General features: G+C 50.6%; 9 protein-coding genes across 9 annotated transcripts; 3 read left to right on the top strand and 6 right to left on the bottom strand.

The window, feature by feature from the left end:
- Window positions 1-200: 200 nt before the first annotated feature.
- Window positions 201-797, bottom strand: ACHE_40490S (uncharacterized protein; the record flags this gene model as incomplete). The annotated part of the gene is made up of 1 exon (XM_043278694.1): window positions 201-797. One exon carries the CDS (start codon window positions 795-797, stop codon window positions 201-203), a length of 597 nt encoding a protein of 198 aa, XP_043136448.1.
- Window positions 798-823: 26 nt separating this feature from the next.
- ACHE_40489S (uncharacterized protein) lies at window positions 824-1,579 on the bottom strand (the record flags this gene model as incomplete). The annotated part of the gene is made up of 1 exon (XM_043278693.1): window positions 824-1,579. The coding sequence occupies one exon, from the start codon at window positions 1,577-1,579 to the stop codon at window positions 824-826; it is 756 nt and encodes a 251-aa protein (XP_043136447.1).
- Window positions 1,580-2,321: 742 nt separating this feature from the next.
- ACHE_40488S (demethoxyubiquinone hydroxylase family protein) lies at window positions 2,322-3,032 on the bottom strand (the record flags this gene model as incomplete). Its single annotated transcript, XM_043278692.1, has 1 exon — window positions 2,322-3,032. The coding sequence occupies one exon, from the start codon at window positions 3,030-3,032 to the stop codon at window positions 2,322-2,324; it is 711 nt and encodes a 236-aa protein (XP_043136446.1).
- Window positions 3,033-3,561: 529 nt separating this feature from the next.
- On the top strand, window positions 3,562-5,518 carry ACHE_40487A (RNA polymerase-associated protein; the record flags this gene model as incomplete). Its single annotated transcript, XM_043278691.1, has 3 exons — window positions 3,562-3,761; window positions 3,859-4,580; window positions 4,638-5,518. The coding sequence occupies 3 exons, from the start codon at window positions 3,562-3,564 to the stop codon at window positions 5,516-5,518; spliced, it is 1,803 nt and encodes a 600-aa protein (XP_043136445.1).
- Window positions 5,519-6,061: 543 nt separating this feature from the next.
- On the top strand, window positions 6,062-10,044 carry ACHE_40485A (uncharacterized protein; the record flags this gene model as incomplete). The annotated part of the gene is made up of 2 exons (XM_043278690.1): window positions 6,062-8,892; window positions 8,946-10,044. The coding sequence occupies 2 exons, from the start codon at window positions 6,062-6,064 to the stop codon at window positions 10,042-10,044; spliced, it is 3,930 nt and encodes a 1,309-aa protein (XP_043136444.1).
- A 364-nt stretch (window positions 10,045-10,408) lies between these two features.
- ACHE_40486S (uncharacterized protein) lies at window positions 10,409-11,317 on the bottom strand (the record flags this gene model as incomplete). Its single annotated transcript, XM_043278689.1, has 1 exon — window positions 10,409-11,317. One exon carries the CDS (start codon window positions 11,315-11,317, stop codon window positions 10,409-10,411), a length of 909 nt encoding a protein of 302 aa, XP_043136443.1.
- Window positions 11,318-11,601: 284 nt separating this feature from the next.
- ACHE_40482A (uncharacterized protein) lies at window positions 11,602-13,161 on the top strand (the record flags this gene model as incomplete). The annotated part of the gene is made up of 1 exon (XM_043278688.1): window positions 11,602-13,161. One exon carries the CDS (start codon window positions 11,602-11,604, stop codon window positions 13,159-13,161), a length of 1,560 nt encoding a protein of 519 aa, XP_043136442.1.
- Window positions 13,162-13,235: 74 nt separating this feature from the next.
- On the bottom strand, window positions 13,236-14,474 carry ACHE_40484S (uncharacterized protein; the record flags this gene model as incomplete). Its single annotated transcript, XM_043278687.1, has 2 exons — window positions 13,236-13,331; window positions 13,386-14,474. 2 exons carry the CDS (start codon window positions 14,472-14,474, stop codon window positions 13,236-13,238), a joined length of 1,185 nt encoding a protein of 394 aa, XP_043136441.1.
- Window positions 14,475-14,648: 174 nt separating this feature from the next.
- On the bottom strand, window positions 14,649-15,170 carry ACHE_40483S (uncharacterized protein; the record flags this gene model as incomplete). The annotated part of the gene is made up of 1 exon (XM_043278685.1): window positions 14,649-15,170. The coding sequence occupies one exon, from the start codon at window positions 15,168-15,170 to the stop codon at window positions 14,649-14,651; it is 522 nt and encodes a 173-aa protein (XP_043136440.1).
- Window positions 15,171-20,943: the final 5,773 nt, after the last annotated feature.

Raw genomic sequence — 20,943 nt, 5'->3', positions numbered from 1 at the left:
GACCAGAAGACAGACCAACTACCAAGGAGCTCTTACAGGATCCGTGGTGGACGGTGGTGCAGTATATAGCATATGGTACCATGTCAGTGAAAGACAATCTCTACTATTATGTGTAGTTATCTAATCCAAGCACAACTGGGTAGTGTTGCTTTAGTTGTTCTCATGTTAACATGAGAGACAATCATATTGAAAGTGACAGACTAAGTCAAAAGCAACCTATCCACCAGCGCCGTCTTCCAATCCTCCAGAAACCCCTCCACGAACTTCCTCTCATAGAAAGTCTCATTGTAGCTGCACCCAATATGCAACATATCATCCCGCGTCCAAAGATAAGTGTGTAGGGAACGGCCCATCACCTGCATTCCGAGCCACCAGTCCTGAATCTCGAATGACGCGTTTGGTCCTTCATACCGTGGGTTCAAATACTTCTCAAGGATGCCGAGGGAGCTAAGGTCGGGACGCGCCGTACCTGGGTTGTGTAGCCCAACCTCATAGGGAACCGTGAATGCTTGTTCCAACCTCTGTAAGTAGGGCACCATGTACCCGAATAGCGTCTTAATATCTTGCCGGTAGTGGGCGGAAAGAAGGTCAGCAAATCTATCGAAGTTGTTGTCCTTGTTCGTTTGTGATGATCCGAGATCAATACTGCATGCCCTCCCAGTGTGATATATTCCCGCAGCGCCGGCGGCTCCGCTCCATTGTTCCGGCAAGTGGTCGCGAGTATTTACGGGGTTGAAGAAAATAAGACGAGATTTTTCCTCTACCGGCGCCGCATGTGCAAGTATCGTTATCGCCATTGCAGCTTGTACCGTGGTGGTGACCGTCATCCCTCGGGCCTTGGAGGCCGCGAAGACCGTCGACTTAGATCCTGAGAAAACCGTGTCACTGCACGTTGTGAGGTCTCCGGAACCGTACCTGGCCGCACCTCTCGGAGCGTTACGGGAGGCGATCCTACCAGCATCACGGCCAAACTTTCATCGACAGCTTTGTTCATCTCAGGTGTGGCTTCTGTTGGCATACCGGCCCCTTCCGTGAATGTCGGCGGAAAACGGGCCAGCTCGGAGCCGTCGAAGACTGGGGTGTCTGATGGGGGTCCATGTGTCAGGATATCCAGAAGGTCATGCTGAAGAAGAAGTAACCCTATAGAGTCCGCCCGCCAGTGTGGCGTCCGGATAAGCAGCTCCCGGCTTGATGGAAAATAATACAGTGCTAGCCATCGGCACTCCTGGATATTAGCGTCCACATCATCGGCGGTGCGAGTGTCCGTGGTATCATAAATGGTGAGGGACTCCTGTAGCCACTCCTCCAAATCCTCGCCTGAGGGAACGATATAGGTAACCTTAGTACCGGCCTCGTCTGTAAGTGCACCTAATTGCGGGTGTTTGACACGCAACGCTATCCACGCCCTTCGCACATCTTCCGCAGGTGGAGCGGTGCTGAGCTGGAGTGAAGTGCTAATCGTGTGCTGTGTCTTGCCCAGATGGGAGACGACTCGGGCTGCGTGAAAGTGCAGGCTTTCGAGGACATCCGGGGGACGCTCGTAGTAGCCTGGGTAAATTTGTTGCCACGGCATTCTCATTGTACTATAAAAAAGAATAGCTTTATGGGTTAATCGGAAAGTGTAGGATGTTGCATTCCTGCAAGGGAGTTTATATATGTTGGTGGCTTCAGAATACGAGGGGTCGAGGGCTCATATAGCAAAGCCAAGATGAACACGCGGGGGACAAATCGCACAAGCCGGGTTTATGTGATATTATACGAGAAGATAGCGAATAATTTTTTTTATTAATTGCCACGCGCTATTCATTCAATTGCAAAGTTGAGACAGGCAAGTAACCCGGATTAGGCAAATGACCAATAATCGCATCATTTAAATTCATGGACTGCATCTACGTTTCCAACACAGGAATTGCAAGGAACACACACGACTAGACAAGGCATGTGAATGGAAGCTTGGTAGTAGTTTGTGGCACTTTTACCGCTGTTCATAGTCTCTGTGACAGGTTCCTGTTCTGGCATTCTGGGGTCATGCTCGGATGGTCGTTACGATCTATCTTTTTTTGACGCCTACCAGGTGAGTTATTCTCTTCTCTCCTGTAATGGCAGTCGCAGAACTGACATTCATAGTCCGGATGGATAACGCGGGTTGGGGCTGCTTAGTGCCAGTCGAGGATAACACTCAGTCGTCAGTAGTATTTACCACGGAAATTCGTTGTCTATCACTGTTTATTCATTATTATATAACGTTATGTCATTCATGTTTTACAGTAGAAAAACAAAATAGTTGTACACGCACCGCTCAATGACATGACCATTTCCAATCATACCCTCTCACTGACATTTATGGCAGCCCGGCATCCCGCACGAATAAAGTTGACCAATGGATCATAGGGCTTTGCCTCTTTCGAGTCATTCTCGACTGCATGGTCCAAGTGTTCCAGTTCCTCATCACGGATCCTCCGGAATGTAGCCACCATCTCCTTCAATTCATCATCCAGTTCCTCCCCTCGTCGTTCAGCCTCGGCCGCCCACGACAGAATCTCCCGCACCTGCTCATTATAGTGTGACCCAATCTCCGTCTCCACAGCCTCCGTGCACGCCATAGCAGCCTCACGGCCCATAACCGCGGTTGACCAACCGAGCACTGTCGCAGCAACTTCCCAGACAGGATACATAGCCGTCGGACGAACTTGGTGTTTCGCAATGTATTTATTGAATGTTGAGAAGTGTCCCGCCTCTTGGTCGTACATGTGCTTCATTAACGGCCGGAGGTGAGGATGTGAGCGCACGACGGGTGGTTTTTGTGCATCATAGATTAGGGTTGCGGCAAGTTCGCCTGCTTGGTTGACGCGAAGGGCGCTATCGAGAAATTCACGCTGCCGTTGGCTTAATTGATAGATTGGTTTCTTGGTTGTGGTTGAATTGTATCGTACACGGTTCACGCGCAATGTGGAGGGAACTAGGAAATCGAGGAACAATGGCGATGCGGTGCAAGCCAGCGCACAACTCCGAAGTGTTCGATTCGTATACATTGTAATCCGTGAAGTTCAAAACGTCCAAGAATGTCCAAAAGGCATTCCAAGAATCGACTGATTTCGGAACATCCTCGGTGCCCGCCGATGCCGGCTCCCCGCCACAAACGCGCGGCAACTAGGCTCGGCGCCTAACTCGGCTGGAACGTCATGGTACGCCGAATCAGCGTCGAATTCAGTCACTTCCAACTCCCAACTCCCTCGCCCGCCACCCAGTCTCTCTCTCTATCACGACTATTCTCATCGCAAAAGCAGGGTTTCGCGCCCTATTTTATCCGAAAACTTATTCACGCGCTTTGAGACGAGTATACGCGCCGTCTGGTGTCTTTTTGCCCGATTCCCGACTGAGGAGGACAGATTCTCCTTTTCTTTTCCCTGGCTAGTCAGCTGTTCAGGGGTTGGATAACTCCTTCATACCGAAAGATCTCTTTGCTGAGCATCTTGCGGTTACTTACTCGAACCTGGTGTTTCTTGCTACGTACCACAGTCCTCTCGAGATTACAGACGACTTCGATTCGAATTATCCACCATGGCCGATGATTTTGATGCCGAGTTGCTCGCGCTGGCGGGTGACGACTCGGACGAGGAGACTTCGCCCCAAGTGAAGCAGAGCGCAGCGTCGCCTGCACCATCACAATCTCGTTCTCCGGAACCAACGAATCGCAAAGGGACCGCCAAGTCCGCACGAAGAGGCCGAAAGTCTCGGAGGGATGAGGAGGATGGAGAGGTGTATGTTGTTAATCCTGTACTCTTTGATGGCATGTTGCTGCTAGCGGCGCCATACTTCATATTAGAGATGAAGAACTGACTATTTTGCGCTACGCAGGTCTGATGCAGAATCCGCCAGCATGTCAGAATCAGATTCTGAGGCTGAGTCGTCGCCGGATGTCGATGGCGACGGCCCGATTTTCCCGTATGACAAGTTATACTATTCTGCAAAGGATAAGCAGGAGATTATGGCCATGCCGGAAATTCAACGAGAAGAGATCCTCTCCGAACGTGCTCAGCAAGTCGATCGTCACAACCAGGATATTGCGCTGCGTCGTCTTTTAGCATCCCGGGAACGTGAAGAGGCTCGACAGGCGAAGAAGAACAAACGGAAGGCTAGCTCAGCGGGAATAGACGATGTCCAGCGCAAGAGCTCTAGACAAAAGACCACGCTTGGAGGTCGCAAGGTTGGAGAAGCTTCTGGTGCTATCGAGGCCTACAAGCGACAGAGAGAGCAAAAGGGCAAACGCGATGAACTCCGGCGCCGCGATCCTGGCAAAGACGTCGGCCGAACCAAGGATGAGAGTGCTAGTGAAGACGATGCTGAGGGAGAGAGCGAGGCCGAGTGGGACGACCGGGATCGCTCGCCTTCGCCACCGAAAGATGACCCCCCTGCCGAGTTACGCGACATTCAACGTGCCCGTGTTGGGCGAAGCAACTTTGCACAAGTTTGCTTCTACCCTGGATTCGACAATTCCATTTCTGGTTGCTACGTGCGAGTCAATGTTGGGCCAAACAGGGATACTGGCATCAATGAGTATCGTCTTTGCTTGATTAAGAGTGAGTGAAATCAAAATTTCCTGCCTTAAACATACAGGTGTACTAACATAGCCCTAGAATTCTCTGAAGGAAAGCCATATGCTATGGAAGGTTCTAATGGGCGGCCTTTTGTCACGAACCAATATGCAGTTCTTGCTCATGGCAAGTCCGAACGCGAGTTCCCATTCGTTGCCTGTTCCGACTCTCCTATCACCGATCATGAATTTAACCGGTACCGCCAAACCATGGCAGTCGAAGACTGCAAAATGGCCACAAAGTCCATGCTAGCAGATAAAGTGGCTGACATCAACCGTCTGCTAAACCACAAATTTACCAACGAAGAGCTGAATGAGAAGCTCCGAAAACAAGGATCGTTGGATTCAAAAACATTTGTCTTCAAGCGTATGGAGACTGAGAAACAACTTGCATTTGCTAGGGCTTCTGGTGATGATTCCGAAGTCGACAAGTTGCAAGCCCAACTGGCCGAATTAACTGGACCTAAATTGGCATTCGGCTCATCACTCAACAAACCGCAGCCTAAGAAGCAGTCTGAGCACGAGCGCCTCGCTGAGCTCAACCTACGGAACCAACGACTCAATTACGAGAATGTCCGCCGTGCTCAATTGGAAGAGCGGAAAGCCACCAAGAAAGCTGCCGCTGCCATTGCCCGTGGAGAAGCTGCGCAGGATCCGTTCATGCGTGTGAGGACTTTGGCCAAGACACACCACGATGCAAATGGTACTAGCAGTGTACCACCGCCCAAGCCAGACGCCCCTGTTGACAGTCGCGATGCTACACCGACAACCGGCCCCGACACCCCTGGCAAAGCCACACCGAAACGGAGTGATACGCCTACCCAGAAAAAACCTGTCAAGGGAGGCATTGCAGGTATTCGTCACCGGAACATGGATGACGAGAACATTGCGGCTCTGGACCTTGATTTGGACGTCGAAATATAGTTTTCTTCCGCACGAGGCGATGTCGAGATCTTCACCAACCAGGGATAAGCGGAGAACCTGTCATGAACCACCACAACCGGGATGTTGGTAAGACATTTGATACCCATAGGGTTCTCCTCTATACGCCGGCCGAAACGGCAGCGAATTACTCGAATTGTATAATCCTGATGGAGTTTCACGGGTGTAAATGACTTTTTTGCATGGGATATTTGTATACGGAGCACTACGCAAAGGATAGTCCGCATTTTGCATAGAAAAGGAATTGCATAATGAACAAACCTCTTAATATTAATTGTAGGGCCGAATTTGGCCACATTTTCGCGTTCAGAGTCACGTGTATACATGGCCAAATAGGTAATGCGCTAGGGCTCCGCCGTGACGCGCTGGACGCGGCGCGTCGTTGTAGTTGGAATCTCCGCCATGCACTGACAACCATGCTTTCTGTCTTCTTCATGACAGGCAATTGAATACACCATTTACATGGTATTCTCTTGCTAATACCTATGTGAACTAATATTCCTTTTAATTATCATATAATCCACAATGTCTGCCCCATCTACACCCCGCTCGACGCGCACCGCGTCACCGCCAGGCGACTCGCCGGCGATTCTCACGCCTGGACAAAAGATCAAGGCCATGATGGCTCAATTCGATAGTGATTCGGAATCAGATAATGAGACTACATCGAAAGCGCAACGGCCAATCGCCAGACCGAACTTTACGAATAACACATCGACCAACGAACCGGCTCAGCGAAAAGGGGCAGAGAACGCGGATTCGGATGGCGACGATGAAGCTGATGATATTATCATGCCTAGGGGACGGATGGCTGCGAGATTACAGGCGGAGGGACAGGACGGGGAGGCCAATAAGCCTGAGACGGCTTACGATCGGATCAAGAAGACGCTAAAGGAACAGGAGAAGGGAAATCAAGATGATGAGGAGGATGACCTTCCTATGGCTGGACCAAGGAGGCGACAAGCAAATAAACAAAACGACTCTGAAGACGAAGAATCAGATCGATCGCCATCTCCTGCCCGCTCGTTTTCTCCGTTATTTATGTCCTCTCCAGCAACACAACGACTTGCTCTACTGGAAGATAATGGATCGGACGGACCGGACGACGAGGAACCACAACCGAAGAACGACACCCGACTCCAGGCACTTATCGCCCAGAAACGCAAGGAACGCGAGGAGCGTGAGCGAATCGAAGCCGAGAAGAAAGCCGCTCGCGCAAAGCAGAATGAACAATTCAGCTCCGATGTTCTCTCTGGTGAAGACAGTGGCGACGATAACGACCGTGGCTCCGCGAAGAAATTATCGCAGCAAGCTCGTCCTTCACGCAAGGCTAGCAAGAAGGCACTGGAAGAGATGAATCGCGAGACACAGCGGATGAGCCGGAACATGCAATTGGCGCACCAGGCCCAGACGAAGAAGAAGATTACGAAGGAGAGTTTCTTTGCTAGGTTTAATTTCGGGCAGCCTAAGACGGATAATGCAGGGCCATTGGCGGAGAATTCTTCTACAACAGCGTCGCAGAACTCGTCGGATGGGGAAGCACAGAAAGATCGGGAGACCCCACGTACATCTCCTGTAATGGGCCCTGCTGATAAGCCAGTTAGTCCTCAAACTGCGGGTGACAAGGGGAAAGAGACGGAAACTGAGGCTATGGAGTTTACCATGCCTCCTCTCGAGGAAGTGCTTGCAGGGACGCATCTACAACACGAAGAACCAATTGTTGCACAGGCCGAAGTCCAAACGGAAGAACCACAACAAAAGGCACCAGAATCAAAGCCGCAGCGTAAAACGCTGACAAAACCACCTGTTCGCGTCCAGCTCTCTCGACAGTCGGTAGCGGAACACCAGCAGGAGGATTCCGACAGCGACCTTGAGGTCGTTACATCTCCCGCAAAATGCCGTCGTGTCGCAGCGTTCGAAAACATCAAGACCAAGAGATCGGAGGAATCCGCTTCCATGTTGAAGTTGAAGGCTTTGGCTCATCTTACTTCTCCTGACCGCCAAGCGACATCGACCAATTTTGCGCAGTTGTCAGCTGATCTACTTGCACAAGCGAGAAAGCAAGCTGCCGACGAAAGAAAGCAGAGAATTGACGAGCTTAGAGCTCAGGGTGTTTTTATTGAGACCGCCGAGGAACGACAAGCCATGGAGGATGAAATCGAGAATCTCATGGAGAAGGCCCGGCAAGAAGCTGATGACATTGCTAAGCAAGAGCGGAAGGAAAAGAAGCAAGCTCAGTGCGATGATGATGATGACAGTGATGAGGGGGATTATGAGCCTTCTGGTTCCGAGGATGAAGTTCAGGGTGATAATGACGAGGTAGATGAAGAGGAGGAAGAGGATGAAGAAGAAACAGGAGAAACAGGGGCCCAGAATGATGAGAATATGATCGATGCTGAAGCCGGTGAGGATGAGGAATCGGTAGACGAGCAGAGTGAAGCCATGTCTGCCGATGAAGCTGCTGTGCCGTCCACGCGAAGAAAGCGGCCTATTAGAGTAATTGAAGATGAGGATGACGAAGACGAGCAGCAACATGAACCTCGAGCGCCGGCAACTCCGATTAACCCAATAACACCACACAAGGGTTCTGCAGCACGACCCGAGTTCCCCGGCTTGGAGGGCTCTGGCGGCTTAACCATGGGTCTAACCCAAGCTTTTGCGGGCACATTGGCCGGAAGTGGACAGGATACTCAGCCTAATACCCCCAGCGTCATCCCGTCACTCCCAGACCCTGCAAATATGGTCAATGGGGTCGAACAGTCTGATTCTGAGATCCTCGTCAGGGACAGCCAAGGACAACAAGAACAGACTGCCGACATCTTTGCTGGGTATGCACTGTCCGAGGGTGGTGCATCTGAATCACCAGCCCCCAGAGCCATGTCCGAGTTTTCGCAGGTCCCTGAACCGACACAAGATGCTGGCTTCGTTTATTCGCCATTTGACCCTTCAAAACGCTTTAGGCCTCCCCCTTCGACGATCGAAACGGTAGTCGTCGAGCGGCACGAAACCCCGGATTCTCCTGTTGTCATCAAGAAGAACAAGCACCTCCGTCGCGGCCGTACAGATGATAACCAAGGAACCGAAGAGCAAAGTAAAGGCGACTTTGAAATCGACTCAAGTGCATTTGACATTATGAGGAAGGCGAGTAAAAAGAAGAACATCGTCCCATTCGACAAGCAAAAGAGCAGAGCCAAGGATGTTGTCGAGGATGCAGCCGAGGAATCCGAGGATGAATATGCCGGTCTTGGTGGTGCCAGTGATGACAGCGACGGCGAAGAAGATGCGTATGATCAGTCAATGATCAACGATAACAGCGGAGAGGTTGTGGATGAGAAGTTGTTGGCTAGGCTTAATGCGTAAGTATCCCTCCCTTTGGGATGGAAACCTGCAATGCTAACGCTTTCTGTAGTGCTCGTCAGCGAGATGACGATGCAAAACAAGTGGAAAAGCTCATGAGGGACATTACCACTGGTGCTCTGAGACGGCGCAGAGGAGCTGATGATGACCTTGATCTCGATGACCCCGAGGATGAACTTCTCGCCCGCCGTCGCGAGAAGCAGAGAGAATTCGCCCGGATGCGAAGAGCTCTCCTTGCCGATGAGAAGGTAAACGAAATTGCCGAGAATCCTAAGAAGGCAGCCTTCTTCAAGGCCATTGAGGACCGGGATGAGGAAGATGATGTTGATCTGGAATTCCTGGAATACGAGAACGAGGGTGGTTCTCAGGAACGATCCTCGCAGGACGTGGCATCCGAAGGCCAGAAAGAACCTGCCACACCGGAAACCGAAAACAACGACAACAAGAGAAAGAGACCCCTTGAGCCCTCCGCAGAAGACATCGCCAACCGTCCACCACCTCATCTCCGTCGCAAGCCTGCCAGCCACATGTCCAAGAAACCCGCCACTCTCGCAGAGATCCGCGAAACAGTCTCCTTCCTTACAGAGACCCACGAATACGACTCCTTCCACGAGGACGCCGCCATCGACGAAGAAGGTGACCACGACGAAAAAATGGCAGAAGCCGAAACACCAACAGCAGAGGAACCCAAAGAAGACTTCGTCCCTCGCACCCACAACCATAACCACCCCCGCCGCACAAGAGGCCCTGTCGTCGACCGCCTCGCCCTCCTCCGACAAGCCTCCTCCAACTCCGCCCAATCCTCTGCAAGCACCCGCTTCGCCTTCCACGCTGGCGCCGGAAACGACGCAGCTGCAAGCATCGGCTTCAGACCTCCTCCGCTGCTTCGCAAAAACACAGCAAATTCTTCGTCATCAGGCAGCGTGTCTTCTGGGCATTCTGATTCGCGGAAGACTATGAAGGCGCCTGCGGGAGCATCGACGGCGAAGAAGGGCGCTGTTAATTACTATACGGCTGCGAGGGAGAAGGAGCGGGAGCGTGCGATTCGGGCTAAGGAACGGTCTAGTGGGTCGAATGTTGCCGCGTTGCTCAATAAGCATGCTGCAAATAGGCGTGGTTTGGGGGCGTTGGGGGAGGGGCAGTGGGAGTGAGGGTTTTGACTGAGCTTGTTTGATATCTATCTCGTAGGATTAGCGGGCGTTGATTTGGTATTTGGATTGGTTGGTTCTAGGATAATCTATGGGATGTTGATATGCAAGGTTCATTACTTCACGGGTTTATATGTGCATGATTATAGATTGATGAATTCTGGTCATCGTATATTGCTCTGGTGGGAGCGTTGTCTGTCTTGGTTCCGACAGACGTCTCTTGAGAGGCAGCTTGTGGTCCACCATGTCCCTTGGTAAGATTTCTGTGCTGCTCTCAATGATTGGACAGGTATAAATGTCGGCGATCTATATATCCATATCACGACGGTGTCCATAACGGCATGCGGCGATGGCTTTCATGAGACCCTCATTTGTAGCCCTTCAACAAACTTAACAATTCAATCAAAGAACGCATGGTTCCCACACCCTGATGTCCTTGCACCTCGCCGTCTCGTGGCACATAATACCCATCCCAGCCAGCATCAATAGCAGCCTGATAATCCTTGGAATAATCATCCCCAACATGGACACAAGTCCATTGCGAAAAATTCTCAGAATCGGCACCAGCATCCCTCATGGCCTGCTGTTTGGCAACGTCAAAGATAGCTTGACCGGGCTTCTCTTCCCCGGCTTCGTAGCTTGTGATGATGAAATCGAGATCGTTGATCTCACTGTCCTCTTGCTTTGAGGAAGAACTCCTCTCCTCAAATCCCGCAAGTCGCATACTCGGCACGCCCTGATCTGCACGAGTATCGCCAACAGCCAATCCCAGCGACTTCAAAACACCCGGCACGCGGTCATCCGAGTTCGAAATCACCCCGACAAGCACCTTCTCAAACGGCCCGAACCTCTGCTTCTGCAGAAGACCTTTTTTGACCTCTCTCATCCTCATCAGAAATTCCTCTGCGTCCGCGTATAAAGCATACCCCTCTTTACTAGCAAACCGATCTAGTAGTCGTTTTACCAACCCCTCCGGCAAGTCACCATTATTATCATTCAACACTTTCCCAAAACTCCCCCGTATAACCTCCTCCCACCATTGTCTCGGGCCTCCATATTGTCCCCTTAGCGCCAGTTCCCTCCCGTAATTCGGATACCGTTTAGCATGTGCTTTGAACACCTCCTTGAAGGCGGGCTGCAGCGACTCGGGCGTTACGAGCGACCGCGAAAGACCAAAAGCGTGGGCAGTCGAGGCGTATTGTTCTGGCACGGGGAGACGGGGGTGGAATATAGTACCGAATGCGTCAATAGTGAGGAGGAGTGAACGTGGCGACATATTTTATGTGTAGTTGAAGTGGTTGCAGAGCTGCAGCTGTCATATGCCCGATCGGCGGTATCGGCGGTCGGTCGGCATGGGACATATCTAAAACAACAGCCAGAGAAAGTACCAAACCCGACCAAACAAGAAGGCGCTATGCACAAATTCGACCGGGATCGTTTTCCCCAACGGCTACCGGCAGGATGACGCGTCACCTGATTCTGCGAGGGTACGTGTATATATCCACCGTTTCACCGAAATTTTTGCTTACTTCTCTACAGCACCGGCTTCACGAATCGAAGATGCGATCTCAGTTCTTATCTCTGGCCCTGCTGGCTAGTTTTTCTACCTCGACTGTCGCGCATGAAGAATCCACCAAGAATGCAAACCATATATTCAACGCCATCCACTCGTCGATGCGCCAGTGGGGCTCGTCGCTGTACCACAACGGCATGTCTTTCTTCCTGGCCTCCGTCCCGGCCGGAACACAGTTGTACCATGGTGGTATGAGTCCTGACCATGTGATTGGGATAGAGTGGCTGGCGTTTGAACCGGAACATGCGATGTTGTTTGCACGGATGCCCCCGATGGGCTCTCAACCTGGTATTCCTCCTGGGCGGGGTGGACATAAGGGAGGACGACCAGGTCGTGGTGGCCCTGGAGGACCTGGAGGGCAGAAGCCATTGTCGCTCGAGCCGCCGGAGGACGGGGAGCCGAAGAAGAGTGGCTGGTTACAGACGTATGTGCCGGTTAGGGACCTACGACTGTTGTATATTGATGGCATGTCCGCTGGAAAAACGAGCAATGGGACTCTTGACTCGCAGAACCGGGTTCTGTTTAACGATACGGTCCACGATGACCGGATTATGAACGAGTTCGAGCGCGCGAAGGATTTTTGCCGTTTGTCTCGCGAAGTATGGGACGATCGATTGGACGGGGTGCTCCGCATGGAGGCCGGTTTTGAGATCATCCTCTGCTCATTCGAACGCGATCTACACCTGCTGCGTGAGGTTGAGGTCCAGGCAAACAAGGGCGGTATTCCACGTCATTTGCCACGGCCGGGTAAGGATCATAACAAAACGATGCATGAAATCATCCCTGATGCTGGGCCGTGGATGAAGGCTATCACGGCACGGTATCATGGTATTGGGGGAAACAGGGTGAAACTTAACTACGATCACTTTGTCACGGCGTACACCTACGACCTGGATATATTCGGTGGCGCGAGCAAGCCGCTTCGACCACGTTTGAACCATATCGATTCCACGAAGTTGGAGCCTGTCCGGCAGGATCTTAAGGCTTTGATTATGGGTCATGACACGGACGAGTCCTCGTTCGATTGGCAATCCGTCACGGACATGGTGGTTGAGAGATACGCTCGTACGCTGAAGAGTCTTGTCTCTGCAGATATTACGACAAACACAAAACAATTGCATGACAACCTCAAGAAGGTGTTGGATCCATTCTTCGACTTTGGCGGGCGAAACATCACCGTCGAGGCAGAGCGTTGCGCAACCCAGTTCATCCCCTTTACGGCCCCAACCCAAGGCATAGCCGCTCGTGCCGTGCGCTCCATTGCAGACAGTATCTGCTTCACATTATTGGAGGCGTTCGAGCAACCGGAGTACGAGACGGCTGTCAGCAAGATCCAGGACCTGGTTGAGTACCTCGCCTGGACAACCTGGAAAGAGTGTCAGGGCTGTGCGTATAACGAAATCTGCGTTATACCTGTCTGGCCGATGGGCATCATTGAAGATTGGGAGAACCCGCCATGTCGCGACGTCAGGAACCCTCAGGGTAGTGGGGTGGAGTATTGGGGGTGGGACTTTATCCCGGGGCCGACGGAACTTGATGATTCATGAACGCTATGTCTATTCTGATACCCTGTATGTTTACAAATTGACAAAATAGCTACGGAATAAATGCAACCACTCGGCTATGTATAATGCAACGTTGGTTCATAACTCCGCAGCACCTTCTCCCATCTAGGCGAGTCCATAAGAAGCACATTCGGGACTTCCCTCTCGACATACTGTCATAGATCGTCAGTATAACCCTGATTGAAAAAGGGAAAAGAGTCACTCACATCACGATACTTCCCTTCCATTCTCATCCTCAAGAAGCACTTAAACGGCATCGTATCCTGCATAAAATACTCCGCCACCTCCCTCCCCATGCCCTTTTCCTCCTGCTCCAAAACACCTCCAAGCACCTCCCTCACAATCCCCCAACCCCCAGCCCTTTCCAACCCCAACGCACTAACAATCAACCCTACATGATTCTGTACAAGCGCATGATGCACTTTACTCCACACATTGTGCAGATCCTCCGTCAGCGTTGCGCCTCCAGGAGGCAAACTGTCGAAGTTCACCCCGAACTTCTTCAACGTGGGAACATGCATCCGCACGCCACCAAAATCCCGCACTGCGAAACCCTTCACCTCACCTGTTGTCCGACAAATGCGAGCAACAAGATTCTGCCCATGCGCTTCAAGACCGATACCATATCGCGCTAGAGGCGGGAGCACCAGGGTGAAGAGCCGGGTTACGTATGTACGTAGCCAGGATTGTTTGTCGGTGGTTGTGTGCATGTTGTATATGATCTCTGCGTAGCTGCGGGTGTTGTTGTAAGGTTGTTGGGCGAGTGCTGCTGCGATCACGAGACGCTCGTTGTTGGCGTCTGCGCGGGATTCGAGGTCATCGCGTAGGATGCAAGATAAATGCTTCGCATCAGCAAAGTTGTCCTGTGCGCCTGAGACTGCAGCGACTTCGCGGAAGACCCAGAGATCTGTTGGGAGGAATTTCTCGAGGAGCGCTGTTTGCACGGGCCCGCCGCATGTTGTCCAAGGTGTGATTGTGCGGAGGGCGGAGGTAATTTGGCAGGCTAGGGAGAGTTTCAGGTGGTAGCCGAAGTCGTATTCTGGGCGGAGGGTTAGTGTTCGCATTGACGCTTGGGCGTCTGCAACGTTATCGACGGTTTTTAGCACAACAGCGTTTGGGAAACGTTGGTGTACAGAGGGGAGTTGGCGCGAGAGACAGGGGACGACAACTCTGTCGGCGCTTGTGCTAGGGATTTCCAGTTTGCTTAGCAGTGGCTGGATTGTTGCTTCAAAAGCACCTGTTACGCGGAGATCTGTTCGCGGGACGGAGAGGAAGGCGAGCGTTGGGGTCAGCATTTCAGGAATGTCGGAGGGTTGGATTTGTTGGAGAGGCGGTTGGGCGTAGCAGAGGCGGTGGTATGGATGGCTTGGGTGGCCGTATATCAGGGCTCGTTCCCAGGCGGCGGACCTGTCGTCCAAGCTGAGAATTTTCTGGGCTTCGCCAATGTCAAGCCATGTTTCTGCTTTCCATTAGCATGTATCCAGTGATTCACGTACAGGGATGTATGGCTTACCTTGATTCCGCGCTGAGTTGCCCAATTCAAGGGCGATTTCGTTCAAGATATCCTCATCGGCATCTTCGACTAACCACGGGCTCAAGAACTGGAATAATATACCCGGGTCTAGCTCTTCCTCTTCTCCACTGCCATTACTGATCACCACAGGCTGCTGCAAGCTATCTGGCCGCACGACAGCCGTAACCTTTCCATCTCTGGTCTCTAACATGATACCCGGCTGAAGACCGACTTTTAACCATTTGCGATCATTCTCCATAGCGGGCGAACGCCTGTGCAGATACAGATATGGGTTGTTTTTCGACCCCCCGATGGTAGCATCCACCAGACCTTCGTTGACGACTTCGGCGAGGAGTCGCTTGGTAGTTTCAAAAAGTGCTTGGCTGTGCTTAGATATCTTGGCGTCGCCGCCGTCTGAACGAAGGAGAATCGATCGCAGTAGCGATAAAAGAGAACGGATGGTTGTTGGGATAGTCATTTTGTCTTGTAGTTGTGAAATTGTATCTTGCCATCAACCTGGACGGGCCGTCGAGCCCTTTTATACCTGATCTGAAGCTCCATTTCTTTGCGCAGTCTTCAGAATACACTTTCCAGACCTCTACCCACCTGCCCCAAAACAGTCTCCGATTCGATGGTCGATCCACAGCTGAGTAGACATGCAGCCAGCCCCAGCCACCACCAGCAGTCGGAGCCCGAGATGAAAACCGCTTGATCTCTGATCGGTGCGTGCCGGTGCACTGTCGATTTTCGAAAGTTACCAAAAAGGCATCGGTCAGATAATCATGTCGGCGCTTGGTAACATTTCCCGACGCAGGACAGCCCGTCCTATGAGGGATGTACAGTTGTAAAGGATAAAAGCAAAATAGCTGACCATTGCATGTTATATCATTCGTCATCGGTCGGAGTCAGTGTTAATCCCCTCCTTTGGTACGGAGTACTCCTGCGAGTATGCTTTCCTACGGCCCGTATCCGGAATCTAGATTGTGTGGAGTTCTTTTGCACAAAGCGCTACACCCGCCGAAGAAGAAATATACATTTGTCGGAAGTCCGATGTCCATGTCTCTCTCCATCCCACCTCGCGCTAGACGCGGCGAAATAAAGGCAATCTGCCCATATGACCGACTATTATACGAGAAGGTACAGGGGAATGTGTAGCTTCACTTTGACAGAGTGCAGGTGTATACACATACTCGTACGGCAAGCTGTATGCCATCCCCGGGCCCTGCTAACATTCCAATTCGCCGCCGACAGGATCTTCCACCCAGCGTGGGGGAAATCCCTCCCCCATTCTGTCAGGAGGATGCACTGAACTGCGCTGCAGGTGCAGGCCAGCTGGCTGGTGGAGTGCGTAAAGAGTATGCATACTTGCATTATTGTTGTGATTTAGAACGAGACCGCGACGTCCACGTATACTCGCGAGGCTAGTCTAGTATTTTCTTATTTGTGCGCGCCGCTATTCGAGAGGGTTCTCAGCTAGCCAACGACCGGCTTGGTAATTCTGTGTTAGAGCCCTCCACAAGTGGGGATTCGGGCATTGAGTCTCGGAAAGCTTATGCTCAGCTGAGTTGAGTCAGTTGGAGACAAAGCATAGTATTGGCCTATTGGCGACTGGCTTTTTTTTAAAAAAAAAAAAAAACAACCAGGCAATTTCTGTAGCCGGGTTGGAGGATTTAGAGAATTCTGATGTTGTGGGTTTTTATTGATAAGATGGCTTTGATCAAGATAAGATAATCTTATCATGACGGAGTGCATAGATGGACTTATGACAAGTCAATGCAATGAATTTTTTATTTTTTCTTACTGCATTCTGATATTGAACGTAGTAGCTACAGTAGAGAAGGCAAGATCTGATATACAGGTAAAATGCACAGCAGCGGAGAAGGCCTCCTAGCAGGTCTACCCACGACACCCTATACCGAATCTTCGCCAACCTCGAAAACCTCGAAGCCGCAGCAGAGCACATTCTCCGCAACCTCGAAGAGCAATATGAGAAACCCAGCCAATACCTCAATATCCTGCCTCTCACTCCATGCATCAGCGATCCTCGACGACCGCCAAACCCTGGGAGACATCCCATTCAGATTCACCCTCGAAGGGAACATGAGCCTGATCAAAGTAATCCCTTCACTCATCACGGCTGCAGCACCGATAACTTCAGGTAAAAGATTGGTCGCCCCATAAGGACTATGTGCGCATCCCGTTCAGAGTACCAGTGGGGCATGTCGATTGGGTTTGTTTGGGCCCCAGAGAAAATACAAGCGGGGACACAGCAGAGGCATTTATAACCCGAGATTGTATTAGACAAATACGGCTGGTCTACACTAGTTGTCGAGACTGGATGGACTGAGTCATTTCCCGAATGCGGAATGATGCAAGGCAGTTGTCTAAAAGTGCTAGGGGCGGACAGGACTGCAATGGTTCGAAATATAAGTCAAGACTTCACTTATGCAATGCCACTGTTGTCTGTTAAGCGAGAAGACGCAGAAAGCTTAATCAACTCTGGAGTTAAAAAGTAGCAAGCCGCACCACACAATATATAATAAGACCACTTATTTACAATGCCGTGACGAAAGAATCACATAAATGCCAACATGGCCAGAAATTCAAACATCCAATCCCGTCACTCAGAAGTGGCAGCTTGATCGTAGCAGAATTTCTGGGTGCTTATTTGGCCTCCCAACCTCCACAGGCTTGAAGTAATGTTGGGGCCACTGGACACCGTCGTAATTAGAACAGTCATGGACCGTTTACGAGTGACCAATGAGGCTGCGTTGGGTATGATAAATTGTCAGGGATCCCACAATTTCCTCTTTGTGAAACTTCGCTGACAGCTACAAGCCCAAACTCATAGCCCAAACTTATAGCTACAGCTCAATATCCGAAGCAATCCTCACGGGTCTTCACCAAGCCTGATCATGGTTTACTAGAAACATTCATGAAGTTGCAAACCACAAGGCAAAAAAACACTGCTTTTTATTAGGTGCCATTTGCTTTGCAAGCTTGTTTCGCTATGATGGAAGTGTAATGGCAGCATCTATCTTTTACGTCGAGCTTTACCGAGTTGACATTCGATATATAAGGAATAGTGTTCTTCTTTTCAAGTCGGGGACAGTTTTCTTGTCCGTATCTTCAATATTTTTGTCTCAACCATCAGGCACTGTGCGGCATTCCCGAGTGTCCGGTCCTCAGGATTGCACATACGCACCCTTTAGAGTCTATCATATCGTCCATGCCGTCTGATAGGAGATTCTACAACCTGTCTCACATAAGGATAACACATGCAACCTTCGCGAAGGCCATTCCATAACCGGTTTGGTCTATCAATGGGGACTAACGCATCCCTTACGGCTTGATGTATACATCCGTACGGCTATAACACCTCGGCTGACGTCGTGCCCGGTTCACGCTGGTCGTTGAAACTGGTGTCAGCGAACAGCACCTCGTTAGGAGGACAATAACAGGGGTTGTATTGAGAATTCAGAAAGCGACACGCGAAACATGCTCTCTCATTGAGACAACGTTGCCAGGCTATTACTCTCCGAGGGGAAGGGGTCTACGAATTTTATACAAACCAACTGCATCCGTCGTACATCGCCTAAAGTCAGGAGCGATGTCAGTTTGGCGTGCCTGGAGTTGTGGTGACAGCGAAAAGAAGATTTCCACACAGACCAATAACTCCATATGGAGCAACCAACAAGGGGCAGCTTCCGCCTCCTGGTAACGATGACATTGTCGGGGTGACCGAAGCGCTTAAACGCAGTCTTGCTCCAAGGCAGTCATAGACCGATTACTCGATCACGATAAACTCATCTCTTCTTTGTTCAGAGCCCTGAGACGCTGAATTCGTAGTTGTTGCCATATGGCTATATCCTGGATGCAAACTTTGCAAGCCAGAAATAGTGGCATTCGCTTTTTGCGCGTGCTTTTGGTCAGACTTTAAGATGGATAGCGTACGATCTTGCCATTCAATCTGAATTTATATCATCTATTCCAGATTCCAACCGGGAAACGCGCTGGCATTTCTGAGATCGCGATTGATTTGGCGATTGTCTCACAGCAAGATCGACAGTCACCTGCCTAAGCACAGATACATCTTATGTACCGCCAGAAACAAGCGAATTTCTAGTACAAATCACGGATTTGCTGAAGGGAGACTACGTCGTACCTCTGGTCAAGCTGCCTGGCCGAGGCTTATGCCGCTATTTCAAACAAACAGGAATGGCGGGATGGCCTTCTCTAATAATCGAAGTCGGGCTCATTGAGTCAGTGGATCGTTTGCGGAATGATGCTCGCTGGTAATTATACAATTCCATGAGAAACAGACAATCCCGTCAGGGTTGAAAATGGCAACTGTCGCCTGAGAATGTTCTGCCGCATCATTATTTCCATGATGATATTCCATGGTCTATGGAATATGTTGTCACAAAGAAAGAAAAAAGAAAAAAGAAAACTCTGATAAAATCGGCTTCTTCATGCATATCCTAGCATGTCCTAGCATACCTGCCTGGATTACCAGTGGGGACAACTGCTATCTCTTGTTTCGTTAACAAAGCGAATCAGTTGGGCCTGCGTCTCAGGCCAAATGCGAAACGAAACTCGGCGACTCTCGGCGACAGCTTTGGCTGGCTCGCGCCGGTCTCAATGACCGGCGCGAGCGAGTCACTTGCCTGGTTGACAGCATAATGTCATTTGGTGGTTTGCGAATTGAGAGGCGACGCCCGATTTATGCTCCTGATTCATTCTCTAGCAGACAATATTGCCAGGCCTGCTCGTGGAGAAGGACTTATGTAGTTCAACGAAACGGGCTATTGTGTCACTGATCATGTCACCCAAACATAAGCGCATCTTTTTAGGTCTCCCACACTTCCGTTGGGTGTAATGGATTCGTTGTCGAGCGAGTTGTGGGGGCAGAACTTCCTAGCACCCAGTATTTGGGCAATCCTCAGTAGTATTGTCGCTGCATTCGCTATATTGGCCAATGGAAGAGCAATTGGTGAATCCAGAAGCTAGGGAGAATCACACACGCAGGGTGTAGAACTCCTTCCGACCTCCGGAAGGCAGAAATATCCACGGCAATTGTTGAGAAATGGCAGCTTCCGCATCCGGGTACGTATAATATTCAGACTTGAAACCATGAGACAATTTCGAATATTTTCCTCGCGGCGCTCAATCGACTCTGATATTGATTTGACCATACAAATACACAACCAACTACCATGCATAATTGCCGATAAACTCGGGATGGATAGCCGAATCAAGAAATTACATCCGAAGGGACCTCCAAACGTGGAGACGAACAAGCAAGAGGACAATCAGGGTAAGTGGATGAGAATATTCCCATACTATGGGGACTGACTGACTTGTCTAGCGGATCGCATATGGCTGATTTCCTTCGAAGCCGATTTAACCGCGAGATACCATTTCTCGCCTGGTTTAAAAGATTGAAGACATTGAAGACACTCAGTGGGAAAAGGGAAGAGGCATCTCCCGTCTAGACATGGGCACTTTCTGCCTCGGTCTAAGAAAACTGTACCGAGTTACAATGCAGCGTTACGATCTTGGAGAAAGCCGTAATTTGACAACGTCAGTGCTCAGGAGGCCATGTGAAGCATAAGCCTTTTGACTCGTATGCGCTCAAACTCTCTGCACAATCAAGGTTGCCCCTTTCTGTTCCGTCTCCCACGCCTGCTGCCACCATATGATATCGAGAAAATCATGGGTTATCGTGTTGGTCTGCGTCGCCACAGCCATAGAATGGTTGGTCCTGTCAATTCCATGGCTTCAAACGTGACTCCGTTTATCTTCGCATGTTCATATGCGAAAGTTTCCAGTGTTGTTCGGGGTTGAAGTCAAGCAGCCTCTGAGCAACTACCATAAGACAATGCTGCAGCTGTATTTCTAGTTCTCGGCGAATTTCGACACTAGGCAGGTATCGCCATGGCGTTCAGATTTTGCTTCCTAGCCTGGCCTCTATTGGGGTTAGTCAAGCTTGCGCATTGTTCCTGGTGTGCCGTGGACTCGAGGATCATAGTTTTACTTGGCGGTTAGCCAGGATTTGATAGTGTTGATAATACCAGAAGCATGCTTCCCGCAAAGGCTCCAGCTTGAACCAGAATGGAAGGCGAAGCCATAGCAATCATGGACACCCTGATTCCTTTCTTGATAGTGATCTTTGAAACTCAGATCAACCCTGGTCGTCGAGGCAATGAAAATTGCTGAATGCTCCCGGAGTACCGACAAGCATTCGCCTC

The sequence above is a fragment of the Aspergillus chevalieri genome, chromosome 4, assembly GCF_016861735.1.
Source record: "Aspergillus chevalieri M1 DNA, chromosome 4, nearly complete sequence".
Classification (NCBI taxonomy): domain Eukaryota; kingdom Fungi; phylum Ascomycota; class Eurotiomycetes; order Eurotiales; family Aspergillaceae; genus Aspergillus; species Aspergillus chevalieri.
Note: the sequence above shows the minus strand (reverse complement) of the source record. Positions and strands in the feature narration are given on the sequence as shown.